The sequence below is a fragment of the Dipodomys spectabilis genome, unplaced genomic scaffold (assembly GCF_019054845.1).
Source record: "Dipodomys spectabilis isolate Male_0828 unplaced genomic scaffold, ASM1905484v1 ptg000210l, whole genome shotgun sequence".
NCBI lineage: Eukaryota > Metazoa > Chordata > Mammalia > Rodentia > Heteromyidae > Dipodomys > Dipodomys spectabilis.
In genome coordinates this window covers 921,799-942,261 of record NW_024870887.1, presented here as the reverse complement: position 1 = coordinate 942,261, position 20,463 = coordinate 921,799, and the positions used below count along the sequence as shown (strand labels likewise).

The 20,463-nt window shown below is 37.0% G+C and overlaps 1 protein-coding gene across 4 annotated transcripts in view; it reads left to right on the top strand.

Moving 5' to 3' along the window:
- The window catches only part of Atad2b (ATPase family AAA domain containing 2B), a 141,213-nt gene that overhangs the window by 50,681 nt on the left and 70,069 nt on the right, over positions 1–20,463 (top strand). For all 4 annotated transcript variants that reach the window (XM_042696647.1, XM_042696648.1, XM_042696646.1 and 1 more), the window contains exons 12-16: positions 1,552–1,726; positions 7,419–7,507; positions 10,815–10,974; positions 13,364–13,454; positions 19,178–19,489. In XM_042696647.1, coding sequence (XP_042552581.1) covers positions 1,552–1,726; positions 7,419–7,507; positions 10,815–10,974; positions 13,364–13,454; positions 19,178–19,489 — 827 coding nt within the window. The remainder of the gene's footprint in view (positions 1–1,551; positions 1,727–7,418; positions 7,508–10,814; positions 10,975–13,363; positions 13,455–19,177; positions 19,490–20,463) is intronic.

Sequence of the window (20,463 nt, the reverse complement as noted above, 5' to 3'; positions counted from 1 at the left end):
TATAGCACCACTTCCGGCTTTTTGTGTTTATGTCGTACTGAGGGATTGAACATAGGGCTTCATGCACACTAGGCAAGCACTCTACCATTAAGCCACATTCCCAGCCCCTGACTTAAAAAAATCCAAATAACATCTCATCTTTTGTATGCTTTCACATTAATTAAAAAAAATCATTATCAGTTCTTTCAAAACTATCAAAGAAGTGTAGCATTGGGAGAAAGTTAAAACTATGAGTTATCCTCTTCAATTCCACCTAGCTAGGTACAGTGACACATGCCTATCTGAAATTCTAGTACTTAGGAGGCTGAAGCAGGGAGGATGGCAAGGTTGCTTTTTTTTTTTTTTTGGTGTGTTGGTCATAGGGCTTGAAAGCTGGGCCTGAACGCTGTCCCTCAGTTCTTCAGCTCAAAGCAAGTCCTCTACCACTTGAGCCACAGTGCCACTTCTAGTTTTCTGGTGGTTTATTGGAGATAAGAGTTTCACAGGTTTTCCTGCCCGGGCTGGCTTTGAACTGTGATTCTCAGATCTCAGCCTCCTGAGTAGCTAGGATTACAGGTGTGAGCCACTGGTGCCTGGTGAGGATGGCAAGTTTAAGGCCAGCCTTGGTTACATAGGAGACACTCTATTAATTTGTTTTTCCCTGGACTAGGACTCTGATCCTTCTACTGATGATTCCTGTGTAGATAGGGTTACAGGTTTGAACCTTGTTTGTTGAGATTGGCCTCACATACTTTTTGCCTAGGCTGGACTCAGTATCTTCACCCTACAGGGAGCTGGTCCTAGGCTTGGGTGCTTCCCTGAGCTTTTGTGTACTCTACCATTTGAGCTACAGCTCCACTTCTTGCTTTTTTTTTTTTTTTTTTTTTTGGGTCCATGATGGGGCTTGAACTCTGGGCCTGAGCCCTCTCCCTGCATGCTTCACCTCAAGGCTAGTGCTCTTCCACTTGAGCCATAGTACCATTTCCGATTTTCTGGTGGTTTAACTGGAGATAAGAGTCTCACAGATGTTCCTGCCTGAGCTGGCTTTGAACCGTGATCCTCAGATCTCAGCCTCCTGAGTAGCTAGGACTACAGGTATGAGCCACAGGTGCCCGGTTCACTTCTTGTTTTTTTTGTGACAAATTTGGAGATTCTCAAATACTTTCCAGCCTGGACTGGCTTTGAACTATGATACTCAGTTCTCTGGCACCTAAGTAGCTAGGATTACTGGTTCCTGGCCCATGTTTAGTACAAATTTTAACTTCTACACCATCAAGAAAGCTTGTTTTTGTCTTTGTTTTTTGTATGATAGATACTGTGGGTACTTACCCCCTTAATCTTGCCCACACCTATCTAGCTTGTTGTTTTGAGGACACAGAAAAGTAAAAAATTAGTTTATATACTGTAAAACAGTGTACTGGTCATAATTGGTTAGTGTACTGGTCATAATTGGTATCATTGCTAATAATTACACTGTATATTAATCCAAAATTATATGCAAGGAGAGATGCACTTTAATATTGTTTATAAATGATGATAATATTAATTTTCTTTCTTTTTTTATTTCTCTAGAGGTTGTTTGTTTTATGGCCCTCCTGGCACAGGAAAAACTTTGGTTGCCAGAGCATTAGCTAATGAATGCAGTCAAGGAGATAAAAAGGTGGCTTTCTTTATGCGAAAAGGAGCAGATTGTTTGAGCAAGTGGGTTGGTGAGTCTGAAAGGCAACTTAGGCTTCTTTTTGATCAGGTAAGCAAAATCAGCTAATCTAGGGATTAGAATATTTTAGAATATTTATTACATTGCATGTAAAAATACAGTTATGAGGAGGTATTTGTTCTAATTAGTATGTGATATTTATGATAACTCCAAAATATGTCTTAAAGGTATTCCTTGATATCTTTGGGGGTTGGTTCTACCACCCCTGAGGACACAAAATCTGAAGGTGTTAGAGTCCCGTATATAAAAATAGTGTAGTATTTGCCTATCCTCCTGTATGCTTTGCTTTAAATCTTTCCTAGATGATTTATAATACCTAATACGTAGAAAATGTGATGTAAATAGTTGTTACATTGTATTGCCGAGGGATAATGACACTAAAATTCTTTACATGTTCAGTTGCATTTTCTTTTTTAACATTGGTAATCTGCAGGTGACTGAATCCGTTTATTTGAAACATGTGGATGTGGAAGACTGATTGCATTTAATGACAATTTGTCTAATACTACCAAATGTTTATGATGATTCATGAAACATTTATTGATGTACCTATTGCATGTGAAGGTATTAGGTACTTTTGAGAAGAGACTATAATTGTTAAATTTTAATACAATTGAGGCAATAGTAAGGCCTAAAATGTTAAGTATTTGTGGAAAGAACCCCCCAAAAGCAGTGTATTGTTTATTTTCATGATGTTGTATATTAGTCAATTTTCTGTTACTGTAACTAAATAATTGAGATAGTTAACTTCTAAAGAGAATAGGTTTATTTTGGCTCACCATTTTGTGTGTGTATGTGTGCTCACACATGTGCTTGTGTGCTGGTATAAGCTAGAACTCAGGGCCTGTATTCTCACTCCACTTTCTTGCTCACATCTGGTGTTCTATCACTTGAGCAATACTCAGTCTGGCTCACAGATTGTTATTTTTGTCGTTTGTGGGACTTCAATTCTGGGCCTAGGTGCTGTCCCTGAGCTCTTCAGCTCAAGGCTAGTACTCTACCACTTTGAGCCACAGTGCCATTTCTGGTTTTCTGGCAGCTAATTGGAGATAAGAGTCATAGATTTCCTGCCTGGGCTGGCTTTGAACTGCTCTCCTCAGGTCTCAGCCTCCTAAGTAGCTAGGATTACAGGCATGAGCCACCAGGGCCTGGCTATGGCTCACCATTTTCTAGGTTCATGTCTATGACTGAGTGACCTCTTTTTTGGGGGGCTTAAGACTGCCCATGGCAGGAACACATGGTACACTGAAATTACTTATCAGCCAAGAAGCAAAAATGAAAGAGGAAGAGGCAAAGGTCCCCCAGACCTTGAAGAGCATGCCCCTAATGACTTGAAGGCTTCCCACTAGTGCTCTTCTAAAGAATCTACTACCTCCTAATTAAAGTGCCTCTCACGGGCTGGGATTGTGGCTTAATGGTAGAGTGCTTGCCTAGCATGCATGAAACCCTAAGTTGGATTCCTCAGTGCCACATAAACAGAGAAAGCCGGAAGTGGCTCTGTGGTGGAGTTCTAGCCTTGAGTAAAAAAAAATCTCAAGGACAGTGCCCAGGCCCTGAGTTCAAGCGCCAGGACTGGCAAGAATTTAAAAAAAAAAAAAAGTGCCTCTCAGAGTTCCAAGATTTTGTAAGTAGGCCTTTGGAGAACACTTACCAAATCCTATGAAGTTATAAATACATTGCTCATATGAAATCAGAAATAAATGTTGCTTATAAAGGACAGTGAGATGGGGGGGGGGGGGTAGTTGTAGAAGTGGGAGGGGAAAAACAACGGAGGAAGCAACAATGCTCGATAGGAAACGTACTCAATACCTTGCTCATGGACCGGTAATCCCTCTGCACAGTATTTTTCCAATAAAAAACGTATGAAAAAAAAAAAAAGGACGTTGAGATGAGAGACTTCTTTTTTTTTTGTGAGGAGGAGTCGGTTGTGGGGCTTGATTTCAGGGCCTGGGCACTGTCCCTGAACCCTTTTGCTCAAGGTTAGGGTTCTACCACTTGAGCCACAGTGCCACTTAGGGTTTCTCGTGATTAATTGGAGATAAGAGTTTCAACCGTCTGTCCTGCCCAGGCGGCTTCTGACTGGGATTCTCAGATCTCAGCCTCCTGAGTAGCTAGGATTACAGGCATGAGCCACCAGCACCTGGAAGAGAGAATATTGTGAAAACTGTCTTTGCTCTTTATATGTGATAGTAACTAAGTAATAAAGTTTTTATTTCTAAAGCTGAGCATGGTTGTATGCTAGTCCTAGCTACTTGTAGCACTGAGATAGGAAGATAACTAGAGTATAACAGTTCCAGAAACAGCCTGGGCAACAGGTTGTTCTCATCTCAAAACAGAAAAAATAATTTTTCTTTTCTTTTCTTTTTTTTTTTTGTTTCCATGGATTCTTTCTTTTTTTTTATTTTATTTTATTTTTGTGAACATACTGTACAGAGGGGTTACAATTTCATGGGAGAAAAAATAATTTTTCTATACGTTTTAAAAATGAGTACTGTAGTTAATATAAATGTGTTTGTTTGAATTTGTGATGGAAGCATATCATACTTGGCAGTATGAAACGGATAATGCTTTCTAGTATTTATTGAGCACCCATTACTGAGATGTAGTGTATGAAAGCCCTTTGTAAGTGGTGAAGCACATGAAATATTATTTAAAAACAGTGGTCTTGAAAATTGCTGTATTTGAAGTGGCACTGTAGCTCAAGGTGCTATCCTTGAGTGAACAGTCTCAGGGATAGCACCCAGGTCCTGAATTCTAGCCCCTTTACTGACCAAAACACCCAAAAAACTCAAAGAACAACAAAAAATCCCTGCTATATTCTAGATAATGAATTTAGAAGGAGGCATTGTAAGATTATTACCTTCACTCAATGTCTAGTGGCAAGTCAAACATAATTCAGTCTAAATATTTCAAAATAATAATTGAATAGTATAAATACAAAGTAACATTAATAGAAGAGAAAAGCTGGATGCTGGTGGCTTATGCCTGTAATCCCTAGCTACTCAGGAGGCTGTCAGAGGATCTCAGTTCAAAACAAGCTCAAGCAGAAAAATAGAACAGACTTCATCTCAAATTAATTAGCAAAAAAGCTGGGCTAAAGCTATGGCTTAAGTGATACGGTGCCTCCTGTGAACAAGCATGCTGAGTAAAAGCCCCAGGCACTGAATTTAAGCCTTGGAACTGGCAAGAGAGAGCCAAAGTGGGACAGAGGGAGAGAGAAGAGAGAAGGGAGCGAAGGAAGGAGGGGGATAGGTTGAGAATGGGTTTGTGAATTTGGGAATGCTGGCATGTTGTCCATGGAGCATTAAAAAACTTGACATTTATATTTGTTAATCTAGATGCAAAGGATACAGTTATATCTTGGTTTCAGTTAAGACAAGGGCCTTATAATCATGCAGCAGCACTGCTGTTTCTTTCTTCCTCCTCCTTCTCCCCCTAATTCTGTTGTACAAAAAGGTTTCAGTTCCGTATCAGGTTATAAATACATCCTGATCAATGTCATTCCTTTCTTCATTCTCCCCGTTCTTTCTCCTCCTATTCCTTCCCTCAAGTTAAGTAGTTCAGTTTTAACATACTGTACATTGAATACAATGACTGCGTTTGTTCAGCCTCTCTCCATTCTTGTGTCTACCCCTTTGTTGCCTCCTTTCTGGTATTCATTTGTTAACTGGTTTATTAGTTGTTCAGAGGAATTACACTACTAGACTCCTCCCTAACTATACCATCCTTTAGTCAGTTTGTTTCTATGTATGCATTCATGTAGCTTTTTTTTTTTTAATCTACATTTTCTTTGTTTCATAGCTTCCTTGGTGAGCAGGGCTAGATGAAATGTTTTTGTTAAATAACTGCTTATAGTTGTGACTTTGTAATGTGGAAGCTAATTAAGGAGTATAGTTATATTGATGCAAAAAAAAAAAAGCACTGGGGGTGGGGTAGCTCAAGGTTGTAACCCTAGCTATTTGGGAGGCAGAAATTGGGATTGCAGCCTGGGCAAAAAAATTGGTGAGACTTTATCTTTACCTATGGCTTAGCGCAGTGGTGCATACTTGTTATCCCACCTTTGGAGGAAGTACATGGATGGGTTTGGTATCACATGCTTATCATCCCAGTGATATAGGAAAGTGCAAATAGGAGGATCACGGTCCAGGCTGTCTTGGATATAAAACATGACCATATCTCAAAAAAATAACCAACACTGAAAGGGCTGGGTAAGTGGAACAAATAGTGCGTCAAGCTGAGGTGTGCAAGTGTAAGTCCCTGAGTTCAAAAAAAGAAAAGCCAGGCGCTGGTGGCTCATGCCTATAATCCTAGCTACTCAGGAGGCTGAGGTCTGAGGATCAATGGTTCAAAGCCAGCCAGCCCTTGCAGGAAAGCCCTTGAGACTCTTACCTCCAATAAACCACCAGAAAGTTGGAAGTGGTGCTGTGTCTCAGTTGGTAGAGTGCTCGCCTTGAGCTGAAGAGCTGAGGGACAGTGCTCAGACCCAGAGTTCAAGCCCTATGACTGACTATAAAAAGAAAAACTTGGGTTGGAGGTGTGTCTCAATTGGTAGACTGTTAGCCGATGAGTGCAAGCTGCAGGTACTGTTTGTGAGTCCTGACCTCGGACCTAACAGAAGAAGAAGAAAAAAAGAAAAACAAGAACAAGTCAGGCTGGGAGGCTCAGTGGCATTGTGCTTGCCTACCATGCACAAAGCCCTGGGTTTGATTCCTCAGTACCACATACACAGAAAAAGGTGGAAGTGGCATGGTGGCTCAAGTGGTAGCCTCAAGCAAAACAAAACAAAACAACTCAGGGACAGCACCCAGGCCCCAAGTTCAAGCCCCAGTACTGGCAAAACAAACCAAAAAAGTCAAATCCAGAATTAGAAAGTGGAAGAAATAATAAAAAATCAACACAGAAACTGATGAATTAGAGAAAAATACAAATAGTCAATGAAACACCTGTTGCCTGAAAAGATAAACAAGATAGTCAAACCCTTAGTCAAACTTACCAAAAGAAATTGTCAGAAGACCCTATCAATAAAGTTCAGAGATGAAAAGGGGTATATCACAACAAATACCAGTGAAATCCTCAGGACCATTTGGGACTAAAGTAGGCAGTTGTTTTTGATTTTAAAAAAAGTTGTTAGAGCCTGAGTGGATTTAATTGCTCATTGGTAGAGTGTGTGCTTATTTACCATGCATGATTTCCTAGGTTCTAGTTGTATCACTATAAATAAAAGACAATTTATTTGGTAAAAAACATGTATGTAGGGGCTGGGAAGATGGCTCAGTGGTAGAGTGCTTGCCTTGCATGCTTGAGGCCCTGGGTTCAATTCCTCAGCACCACATAAGCAAAATGAAAAAAGCCAGAAGTGGCGCTGTGGCTCAAGTGGTAGAGCTTTAGCCTTGAGCTGAAGAGTTGAGGGACAGCGCCCAGGCCCAGAGTTCAGGCCCCACGACTGGACTCAAAAAAAAAAACCAAAAAACAAAAAACATGTATGTAGTGTTCTGTGAAAGAATTTACTTAAATATATATGGAAAAATAAATAAAACTGCAAACAATAGTTGCTTATTGATTGGAGATCTTGTGGTTGGCTGGAATGGTGAGATTCCTTTCACTATATTAAATAATCTTTTTTTCTGCTTCAGGTATAACATTTGCTAATTTTGTATACATTAAGATGCTCTAATGATTAAATTTAAATGGATCCTAATATTATTTATTTTGTTTTTATTAGGCATATTTGATGAGACCTTCTATAATATTTTTTGATGAAATAGATGGTTTAGCTCCAGTTCGTTCCAGTAGACAAGATCAGATCCACAGGTAATTTTTTTCCTTAATCTATGTTCTCTTCCTTTTATTCAGGGAGTATTTAATATTGGTTAAATACTCTACTTTTGGAAAGAATTATAAAATATGATTTATTTCCTTGAGGACCACTTCTTTTGCTTAGCATATGGGCCAGCAAACCATACTCTTTTTTTTTTTATTGTAAAGATGCTGTACAGAGGTGTTACAGTTACATGAGTAAGGCAATGAGTATGTTTCTTGTTGAGCATTGTTACCCCTTCCCAAGTTCATTTCCAATATACTGTTGCAATGGGTGTCTGTGTTCTTGTTTCAGCATTCTGTTATTTCCCTTCCCTTCCCCAAAGTAGACAAATGTATATACAAGATGCAGGGTACTAAAATCAAGTACAGTGACAACAGGGGATATACCATATGGGGAAGAACATAAAAAGGAAGCAAAAAAAAATCACATAGAACATTAAAAGTAGCAACAACAAAGAGAGAGCTCTTGTGTCCATATCTTGGGATTCATTTCACTTAGTATTATCTTTTTTTTAATTAATTTTTTTCTCGAGTCCTGTTTACTTTGTTGTATCTCCTTACATATTGTATTTAACATCCATATATCAGGGAGAACATGTTCCATCTGTCTCTTTGCTCTTGGCTTACCTCACTCAAAATGATTTTTTCTAATTCCATCCATTTCCCTGTGAATGCCATTATTTTGTCCTTTCTAATGGCTGCATAATACTCCATTGTATATAGCAAACCACACTCTTGTAGGCCAGTTTCAGTCTTGTTTTTTTTATAAATGAAGTTACATTGGATCACAGCCGTGTTCATTCTGTAAGCATTATATATGGCTGTTTTTGCATTACAAGAGCAGAATTGTATAGTGGTAACAGAGACACTCAGGCTTGCACTATCTGCCCCTTTACAGAAAAATGGCCTTAATTTGTGTTTCTGTAATATTTTGAAATTTATCTGTGTGAACTATACTAATATTTTGTTCTATTTCATTTCTTAGTATAAATCACTGTGTGTGTATGTGTATGTGTGTTTGTGTACCTCAATTTATCTATCATGTGATGAAGATTTGATTTCACTTTTGGCTACTGTTATAATATTACCATGCATATTTGTCCGTGTTTTTGCATGAAACACATATTTTCTGTTGGCTAAACATCTAAAAGGTAAATTATCATGTCTAATAGTAAGTGTAGGGAAGATGGGAAGGGAAAACAAAAAAAAATAGTGTACATTTAAGTTTATATGGTAGCCATTATACTGTGTTTTGAAATACTTGTACTGTTTTGTGTTCCTTGTTTGTCTACATTTGGTATTGTTAATTTCAGCGATTCTATTGAGTGTTACAACACTGGGTTTAATTTTCATTTTCCACAAGCAATATTATTTTAGTTTCTACTCATCCATTTTTACATTTTCTTTTGTGAAAGGTATTACTTACTGCCTTTTGGGGCTGGTGATATGGCTGAGTGGTAGAGTGTGCCTGCCTAGCAATTATAAAGCCCTTTTCTGCATTCAAACTCTGGTACTACCAATAACAAAAAAACTTTAGATCCCTCAAAAAAAATAGATAAGTATTAAATTGTCTTATTGTGCTATATTGTTGTCAACACTTTTGGGGGTATGTGTGTCTCAGTCTTTGGACTTCAACTCGTGGCCTGGGCACTGTCCCTGAGCTTTTGTGCTCAAGGTTATCACCCTACCATTTGAGCCACAGCTTCACTTCTGGCTTTTTAGCAGTTAATTAGAGATGAAAAATCTCTTGAGTTCGTCTGCCCAGGATGGCTTTTAATCTTGATCCTCAGGTCTTAACCTCCTGAATAGCTAGGATTATAGGTCTGAGCCACAGGTTGGCTTGCTTATTTATTTATTTATTTAGACAGGTAGGTAGTAGGCGGTTATTTTCAGATAGGATTTCACTATATAGAACCAGGGTTAGTCTTGAATTTAGCAATCTTCCTGCTTCTACTTTTTGGGTGGATTAGGGGCACATGCCAGCGTGCATCTCCAGTTTTTGTTTTTATTCTTTTGGTCTGTCTTGGGGCTTGAACTCTGGGCCTGGGCACTGTCTCTGAGCTCTTCAGCTCAAGGCAAGCGTTCTACCAGTTGAGACATAGCACCACTTCCAGTTTTCTGGTGGTTAGTTGGTGATAAGAGTCTCATGAACTTTCCTGCCCAGGCTGGCTTTGAGCCTTTATCCTCAGATCTCAGCTTCCTAAGTAGCTAGGATTATAGTTGTGAGCCACTGGCGCCTGGTTAGTATTTATTAGGCTGGTCTTGGGGCATGAACTCAGGTTCTGGTGCTGTCACAGAGCCTTTTGGATCAAGGTTCATGCTTTACCACTTGAGCCACAGCTCTGTTTCTGGCTGTGTGTGCATAGTGCGTGTATATTTTCCTGTGTGTATGTGTGCGCACGCGCGTGCCTATGTGCTTCTCCTCTTTTGTGTGGGGTTATTTGGAGATTGTGTGTGTGTGTGTGTGTGTGTGCGTGTGTGTGTGTGTGCGTGTGCGTGCGTGCGCGCGTGCGCGCACGCGAACGTGCTGTTTATTCGGAGACACAAGTCTCATGGACTTTTCTGTCCATGATCCTCAGATCTCAGCCTTCTGAGGGTAGGATCACAGGCATGAGCCACCAGAGCCCAGCTAGTAGTATTTATTATTATTTCCCTTGTTTGTTTGCTTATCTATCTATCTATCTACTCATTCATTTAATTTTGTGGTGCCAGTGATTGAACCAAGAGCTTTGTACATGTTAGGCAAAGTGCTCTTTATTTTATTTTATTTTTTTTTGCCCGTATTGGGGATTGAACTCTGGGCCTGGGCGCTGTCTTTCAGCTCTTCAGCTCAAGACTAGCACTCTACCACATAAGCCACAGCGCCACTTCTGGCTTTTTTCTTTTTGCTTATGTGATGCTGAGGAATTGAATCCAGGGCCTCATGCGTGTGAAGCAAGCACTCTACCACTGAGCCATCTTCCTACCCCTGCTCTTTTTTTTAATTGAAAATTTTTTTTAATCTAAGGGAGCTCTTGCTATATTACTCAGACTGTCCTTTAGCTCTTGGGCCTTGTCAGCTCAGCTTTTAATTTTGATCAAATCTTTTATCTTTTATTCCCCCCAATTTTTGGTGGTTATTTGAAAGCATTGTTGAATTTTTTGAGTAGTTTGAAATTGAGTAGTTTGATATTGGATTAAATTATTTTTGTGGTACAAGTATTTTATTATAATTTAAGACTAGTAAATGTTATTCAGCAGTAGTGTTTGTAGTTTAAAAAGGAATACCTTTAAGACTTTTTCCTGAATTGTTTTACAGCTCTATAGTTTCAACCCTCCTTGCTCTTATGGATGGATTAGATAACAGGGGTGAAATTGTTGTTATTGGTGCTACAAACAGACTTGATTCTATAGATCCTGCACTCAGGAGACCAGGTCGTTTTGACAGAGAATTCCTTTTCAACCTTCCTGATCAAAAGGTAACAGTTTGTCTTCTCTATTATTATTTATATATAACGCAGAAATTACCAAGCATACAATGTAAGAATGATACTTAAGGAAGTTTCATTGTTCAACTTTTTTGGTAATGGCATATCTTAGTTAATATTAAAAAAATCTTGTCTAGCCAGATGTACTATGGTATTCCTGTAATCCTAGCACTTGTAGGGCACTGAGTTAGGAGGACAGTGAGATCCTGTTTCAAAAGCAAAACTAAATCGTGTGTAGCTATCGAACGGTTCTTTTTATTAGCAGTTATCATAATGCTTATGAATTTGAGGAACAAGAAAACTCTTTGATAATATTGCTGAATATGCTAAACTTGCTCTTATTTTTATTTCTCTAGGCTGTAGTACTTACCTTGTATGATGGTTATACGTCTCTAGTTAGCTAAAATAGCTCGTTTTTCCTATGAAAACAATGTTTTCATTGGTACTGGATCTTTATAAACGCACACATTGAGTTTGGGTGGGTTTCTAAATGAAGAACCAGTTTCAGTTTTGTTGTTGTTGTTTTTATGGCTTGAATTCAGAGCCTGGGTGCTGTCCCTGAGCTGTTTTTGCTTAAGCTAATGCTCTACCACTTGAGTCACAGCTCCACTTCTGGCTTTTTTGGTGGCTAATTGGAGATAAGAATCTCATGGACTTTTCTGCCTGGTCTGGCTTCATTCCACAATCCTTGTATCTCAGCCTCCTGAATAGCTAGGAGTATAGGCATGAAGAACTGGCTGAAATTTTTATAACATCAAACAAAAGTCAGTATAGATTCATTATGATGTAGTTTTTAAAAGAATATATAATTAAGACCCATTTATTACATAAAATGTTGTTTCATATGATATACAAAGTTATTTCCTCTCTCTCTCTCTCTTTTTTTTTTTTTTTTTTTTTTGTTATTGTTGATTATTGGGCTTGAACAAAGGGCCTGGGCTTTGTCCCTGAAGTTTTTTGTTCCAGGCTAGTGCTTTACCACTTTGAGACTCAGGTCCACTTCCAGTTTTTTGATGGCTAATTGGAGATAAGAGTCTCATGGATTTTCATGCCTGGACTGGCTTTGAACTATGATCCTCGGATCATTGCCTCCTGAATAGCTAGGATTTACAGTCCATCACTGTGCCCCACTTCTTTTTTCTTCATTTTACTTGAAATGTTTTTTGTTAGTTTTGGTTTAATTCTCCTCGGACCAGGTTTTTACTGCTTGTAATTGAAACATTAATTGTTGATTCCAGATTTTTACAAACTTTATTCTTGATGATTTTGAAATTATTATGTTTTGTTTTGGTAGTTGTACCCCATATTTTTCAAATAGTACCATTAGCTTAGTTAAGGTTTTAATTTTTGTATTTCAAGAAGTGTTGAGGTTAAAGTATTGTTTTTCCTGTAAGAGGAATGCAGCTGTAAAACATAATTGTGATATAATTCTAGGTGATGGTAATATAACTAGTTAATGGATTTTTATCAGTTTTCTGTTTTACCAAAAATTTGTTTTGTAATTAAGATTTAGATGTGCTACACATTGAAATTTAAGCTATTTAAAAGTACTTGTCATTTAGGGCATTATTAATCAAATGCCTAATAGTATAACAACAGAACCACAAGTTCTGTGAAATCTAAAGTTTGTTAAACATTATTATTATAATCATTTAGATTTATATGATATTCCAGGAGATATGTATCTCATATGAGAGCCATTCATATGATTGAAGATATAAACTCATTTGTTTACATGTCTTTAAATGGTAAAAAGTACTTTTTTTTTTTTTGGTGGGTCATGGGGCTTGAACTCTGGGCCTGGGCACTGCCCCTCAGCTTTTTAGCTTAAGGCGAGCACTCTACCACTTGAGCCACAGGGCTACTTCTGATTTTCTAGTGGTTTATTGGCGATAAGAGTCTCATGGAGTTTCCTGCCCAGGCTGGCTTTGAACCATGATCCTCAGATCTCAGCCTTCTTGAATAGCTAGGATTACAGGCGTGAGCCACCGGTAGCCAGTTCAGACCCACTGTTTAAGACACATTGATTTTTTTTTTTTTTTTTCTTTTCAAGTTAGGATCTCACTGTTTCCCAAGCTGGTCTCACCTCCTGGGCTCAAGTGATCCTAGAAAAGTAAATTTTAACTTTACATTGTAGTCCTAAATGAATTACTCATTTGTTGTGTATTTCCAATCATGTTTATTCAATTCTAAGAATATTTATTGAATGTCTTAGCTTGTGAAACAGAAACAAGATCTTTTACTCAGCTTCACATGATATAGATGTTGGGTGTCTATTTCTTTAAAATCACCAACCATTTTGGGGTATATATTTCCAAAATTTGTTCTATCATATTTGAGTTGTTGCTAATATGTCTTTTAACCTGTACTCTTCTTTTAGGCAAGAAAACACATCCTACAGATCCATACGAGGGACTGGAATCCAAAATTGTCAGATGCTTTTTTAGGTGAACTGGCAGAAAAATGTGTTGGTGAGTGCTCCTATTTGAGTCTTTTGGTTGTCACTGTTCTCCCTTTCCTGTTGTGTTTGAAGTGTAATGAGTATAATTTTGTCTTTGATTGTACAATAGATGTTTTTGCCTTTTATTTTAAATATTTTACTTAAAGTTTGCAAACTTCTAAATTTTTAACTACCATTAGATGTTTGATTAACAAGTCTTTGATGTTTGATTAACAATTAATAAGCCTTTCATTTAGGGCTGAGTACCCTTAATAACAGTACAGTATCTCCTTTTAGGAATTGTCCCTTATCATAAATTGAACTAAGAAAAATTAGGTCCTGGTCAAAGGCAGGAATGTAGTCCTTTGCTTTGTAGATGACACAGTCAATCTCATCCTGTGGTGTAGAAAAAAGCTGGGTGAGAGGGGCTCTCAAAATACTTAACTGGATTTGGAAATTAAAATATTACAATTTAACTTAAAATTCATCACAGAGTAGAACATTACCTCACAGAGTGAACAGACAATACTGTTCTAAAAGGATGGGTTGAGAGGTTATTTATAAACACAGGAAATAGACTCAGGGTTTTAGCTTTAATTAGGATTGAAATAAAAAGAGATACATTATGCCTAACAATACACACAGATTTTTTTTCCTTCATTCACTTTTCCTCTTTTTGTCTGTTTTTCTCTCATACTATGCAAAATACAAATTTCAAAAATTTCTCTCCATAAACTTTACAGGCATTATTAAGAAATCCCTCAAACAAGTCCACTAATAATAGTAGTCTATTTGGGAAAACTTTAAAGTTACCAAAACCAAAAAGAACAATTTAGTTTAAAAAAAATCAAATAATTAAATTTAAATAGAACATTAGTCCATTCAGTTAGCTACATCCGAATTATCCTCTTCATCCACAGGGACCTCCATCTCCGAAGCAGCATCCCTCAGCTTTTGAACCACAAAGACCTCCGACATCTTCTGGTGAGGAGAAAACGTAAATCTCTCCAGCACTACTCCAGTTTAAGCTTTGCCTGGTATAAGAGAGCATGCGCCAAAAAATTTCATGTAAATTTGGCTTGATCTTTGCAAAGCCTGTGCTGCTTTATGGGAGAGGGTGGTATTTGGTTAAAAACAACAACACCAGTCTTTTCCCATTTTGAAATTTGTCCCTCTTCATTTGTGGTATTATTTTATTATTAGAGTTCAGATCAGATTGGGAATTTTTTTGTAGATCTTTCTGCAAATTTATCATAGAATAATCCTTAGCTAAAATAAGTAGAATAATTTTGGAAATTCCCTAACAGCTAGGTATTCTAAAGTATTCTATTATCCTATCTACCACCAGAAATAGAACACATTCTTATTTAATTCACTCAGCTATTAGAATCTTAGTTTCCTTTTGCATTTCCAAAGGTCAGTACTTCTTAATTTTCCAATTTATTTATTTTAGTCTTAAGACATTTTCCTGTTTAAATATTTATGACATAATTTCTTACTGGACTGAAAAACTTCTCTTGCCTTTTTACCTATTTCATAGGATGACAGTATGTTTGCAGACCTTACTTACATGCTGTTACCTTTCTGGATAGTGACACAAAAATTTATGGCAATTAATTGACTTGTTTTGGGTTATGACATTCCATTTAAGAACTAGTTCACATGAAAAATGGTCAAGCCGGGGCATTGGTAGCTCCTACCTGTAATCCTAGCTACACAGGAGGCTGAGATCTGAGGATCACAGTTCAAAGCCAGCCCGGGCAGGAAAGTCTGTGAGACTCTTATCTCCAGTTAACCACCAGAAAACCAGAAGTGGTGCTGTGGCTCAGTGGTAGAGTGCTCGCCTTGAGCTGCAGAGCTCAGGGCCAGTGTCCAGACCCAGAGTTCAAGCCCCACGACCAACAAAAATCAAAACAAACAGGTCAAATGCACTAGTTCAAACAGGTATGAAGTCATAGTAAATTTTAACTCCATTATGAATTTATCAATTTTTATATATTTAATGTATTTTAACATGTGTGGGTTTAATTATATTTAATTAATATTTATGCCTAAAAAACATCTTTGCAGTCTTTATGAACAATGTAAGGATGGAGGTAACTTTTATTTTGAAATAAATTACTTGCTTAATACTAGGAGAAATTTGAATTTGACAGTATGATTTTTATGTAGTAAAAATCTTCTCAACATGTCTTTGATATCGAGAACATTTACACATCTAATAGGAGCTTCAAATTGAGAGCTTAACCTTAATCATATTTCCTTTATTTTTGGTGAGATGGTTAAAACAATGAAAACATATCCATGAAATATCTTTATTGTGGGCCTTCATTTTGTTTGACATTGTCCTTTAATAGTTACCTTTTCAGTCTTCCAGGAAAAATTTTTTCCGCCCTCTAGATATTTGTGTTGATTACGGTATTCGATTTGTAATCGGAGAATTAGAGTCATTATGAAAGAGATGTTAATAAGGTTTTAGTATAGTTTTAGTATTACTAGAAAGCTTTTATCATTTGTTTTCTAAACCTGAACTCTTGAAAAGTGCAAAGGTATATTATTGGTTATGATAGGACAGAGACCTTACTAGAACCTGTGGTCATCTAAAGTGCTACTAATTTAGCAGTGATTCTGATACACTTTTAATTCTTTTAAGAGTTTAGTGGATTCATAATTCTGTTTTTGTCTTATCAGAATAATTTTAAAAGATTTTTCAAAATACACATTTATGCTTCCAAACTCAGGGATTCTGAGTGTGTGTGTGTGTGTGTGTGTGTACTGGGGTTCGAATTTAGGACCTAGTCACTATACCTTAACTTATTCACTCAAGCCTGGTACTCTATCCCTGAGCCAGAAGCTTTGCTTCTGCTTTAAAAAAAATTTTTTTTGTGTGGTAAATTGGAGATAAGTGTCTCATGGATTTCCTGCTCAGGCTGGCTTCCTACCACGATTCTCAGTTCTCAGCCTCTGAATAGCTAGGATTACAGACTTGCATCCTACTGATTCTTTGTTGTGTTGCGTGAGAATCTGCATTTCTTCTTTTTTCTTCATCATTGTCTTTCTACTCCTTTATTTTCCTTCTTCTGCTTCCTTTGCTTCTTCTGCTTCTTTTTCTCTCTTCTTTACTTCCCTTCTTCCTCTTTCCTTCCTCTTTTCCTCCTCCCTTCCTCTTCTTCCTCCTCCTCCTTTGTTAGCAATGGGGTTTGAACTCTTGACAAGCAAGCACTCTCTCCCCTATGTCATGCCTTCCTGCATTGTCATTTTTCAACTGTGATCTCACATTTATGTCTGGGCTGGCCTGGACTATGATTTTTTCCATTTAAACTTCCTCTATATCTGTGATGATAGGCGAGTAGCACTGTGCCCAGTTATTTTTTAATTGGTTGGATGGGTGTCTCACAGAGTTGTCCCCCTATGTGGTTTTTGAAACTTGATCATCCCAATCCCTGCCTACTGATCAGCTAAGATTATGGATATGAGCCACTGCACTTGGCTTTTTTTCCATTTTATTGTTCATCTTGATGATTGTTCTAAGTTGAGAACCACAAATGCAGTTTTTCAATTTTTTTATTATTATAAAGATGATCTACAGAGGGGTTTCAGTTACAAGAACCACTAATTTTTACAAGTAGTATAAACCAATAATTCTTACAAGCAAAGGTATTTCTTTTATGTGTGTTGGGTATGATAATCTATGTGAAAATTTCTTTCAGTAAATGTGTTCTATTGTTGATAAACTCCAATGTGGAGTAAATTCAGAAAAATAAACAATATGCCTGCAATCAACGTTTAATAGCAAAAATGCTATGGATAATATTTACTTTTAATGTCTGTTACTTTTGTTTTGCCTGTTTGTGAACTTTTAAGTTTTTTAACATAAGTTTCTGCATTTGAATAGGAATATATGATATGTTCACTTTTATGTATATACCCTTAAGGAAAGAAAAGAAATATGGTTGTTTATATTAAATCAAGATTAGAATTTATTTTTTCATCTGCTATAGAAGATAGCACTCAATATGCTTTAACCATATTCTTGGATTCTTTGCCATTCATAACTTTAGATGTTCTATACTTTGTTAAACTAATATAATGGATGTTGATGTCAGAGAATTTTTTTTCAGTTTATTAATTGAGAAGTAGAAAATAAAATGGAGAGACTAGTAAATCTAATTATTCTGAAGAATTATTTGGGAGAAAATTACTGTCCTGGGGCAGTATTTAAGCTTATTCTGCTAATAGTTTCTTGAGGTAAATTCTCACAAATCATATTTTTCCCTAATTCAGTAAGTTTCTTTGTATTTGCCATTTTTATTTCAATATTTTTTTAAAATTTTATTCAGTATTTGATTTCATGTCATTGTGAAGTATAAAAAAATAGATGAACCTGATACTCCTTGAGGAGTTTAGGGTCTGCTGTTATATGATTTCCCTTGTATGTGGTTTCATTTCCTGGTATAACTGAATTCTACCAAATACAGGTTTACTTTCTGACAGGAAAACACATATCACTAGATTGAATTTTTCTTCCTTTCATATGTTCAAATGTTTAAATGTGTTTGTTGCTCAGATAAATGAAATGATTAAAAAATACTGCAAGTTTGATCTGTTTAACTATTCAACATGGGTAATGGGTAACACTTCATATTGGCATAGCCCGTGAAACTAGGTTGTTAATCATTTTAAGCTAGGTTGTTAAGCATAGTCAGTTTGGAAATTCTTATTTTCCTCAGTATTTTTGGAGCTCTCAGACATCATTCAATTTTAAATTATATTTTTGGGTATTGAATTACTAGTAGCTTAAACTGCTAATTAATCTCTTTACAGTATTTTGCATTCATGTTTAGAAGTTAGGAAAAGTAAAAAAAATAAGTCAGGCATGGTTCATAACCTGTAAAGCTAGCTACTTGAGAAGCTAGGCAGCTCTGATTCTGTCTCAGACTTTAGAAAGAGCTGAGGATGTAGCTTAGTGGTAGAACAGTAGGACTGAATTACTGACAGAACAATAATGAAAGATAGAAAAGAAATGATAATTCTTTTTTTTTGTTTTTTTTTGGTCCGGTCGTGGGGCCTGAACTCTGGGCCTGGACGCTGTCCCTCAGCTCTTTTTTGTTTTTTTTTGTTTTTTTTTTGTCAGTCGTGGGACTTGAACTCTGGGCCTGGGCGCTGTTCTTCAGCTCAAGGCAAGCGCTCTACCACTTGAGCTACAGCACCACTTCCGGTTTTCTGGTGGTTTATTGGAGATAGCAGTCTCACGGTCTCTCCTGCCCGGCTGACTTTGAACCTCGATCCTCAGATCTCAGCCTCCTGAGTAGCTAGGATTACAGGCGTGAGCCACCAGCGCCCGGCTGTCCCTCAGCTCTTTAACTCAAGGCTAGCACTCTACCACTTGAGCCACAGCGCTACTTCCGGCTTTTTTTTTTCTGCTTATGTGGTGCTGAGGAATCAAACCCAGGGCCTCAGGCATGCAAGGCAAGTGCTCTACCACTGAGCCACTTTCCCAGTCCATGATAATTCTTTTAAAACCTTCCCCCAAAAGGTTGTACAGTTGGTTAAGATATGGTATGGCTTGTTTTCATATTTTTTAGTGTATCTTTTTGTTAATTTAAAATATACGAAACATTGCTTATTTAAGAGCTAAATGCTTTGTTGGGTGATTTAGAATGCTCAGTTTTCATTTTGTTTATTTAGAATTAATTATATTTGTACTTGAAAGAATGAACTTAGCTTTGCTATTCTTCTCCTTCTGTGCATTAGGCTACTGTGGAGCAGACATCAAGGCCCTGTGCACTGAGGCTGCCCTGATTGCCCTTCGGAGGCGTTATCCTCAGATCTATGCTAGCAGTCATAAGTTGCAGTTGGATGTTTCCTCAATAGTGCTCAGTGCCCAAGATTTTTACCATGCCATGCAGAATATTGTGCCTGCTTCCCAACGTGCTGTGATGTCTTCAGGACATGCGCTATCCCCCATTATAAAGCCACTGCTGGAAAGAAGCTTCAACAACATCTTAGCAGTCTTACAAAAAGTGTTTCCTCATGCTGAAATTAGCCAGAGTGACAAGAAAGAAGGTACTATAAACTACTTTTTTCTTTCTTTCTTTTTTTTTTTTTTTTACTGTTTAGATGAAAAAAATACATAATTTGCTTATAAGATTATTTATCATCGTATCTATGTATTTTAGGCCTGGTATACTGCCCATGATAAGGTAGCTGCCTGGGAATCTTTGTAAAATGTATGAACGAGTGTTTATTTACTCTTAGGATATAGTGACCATGTTAATGTAAGTGTGTTAACTATCTTTAGAAAGTTAATAATAATACTAGTTTAAGTTTATTCTTTTAGACACAAATTATCATTCATTAATACTCATTACAGTCATATAAGTTAGCTACTTTAATTATATAGAAGAAATTGGAAAGGAACTTGAGATCTCTAAGGTTACTTAGGGCTGGGAACCCACTCCAGTCCAGGAAGCCCAATTCTACAGCTCATCCTCTTACCTGTGTTTCTATAATGCATCTGTGGATAAATTCATTGAATGTACTATTGGCAGAGCACTTTGCAGTATGCTATTCTGATTGAAATGTAAACTATTGGTAAGGGAGAAAATTAAAACCTGATTATATTTATATAATTTAAGTGTTTACACTTAAATTGATTAAGCTGCAAGATTATACTTTTGGGTTTGAGATTAAAAACACAAAGCTACTTCACAGAAAAATCACTCATTTACTTTCTAATCAAAGTAAAATCCATGAACTTTCCAGGGAAATTAATGTCTTAATAATGTTAATTTTCCCAGTGTATAACTCCAAGTAGAAAATTCTCAAATAAACTAACATTAAACATTGAAAATATTACAACATTAAAAATAAACATTAAGATAACTTAAATACTATACAGTAAAAATTAGGAGCATTACTCAATGAATTTTGCTGTCATTATAAGTAGTTTTTCAGAAACGATTTATTTTTTTTTTTTTTGTTGGTCGTGGGGCTTGAACTCTGGGCCTGGGCGCTGTCCCTCAGCTCTTCAGCTGAAG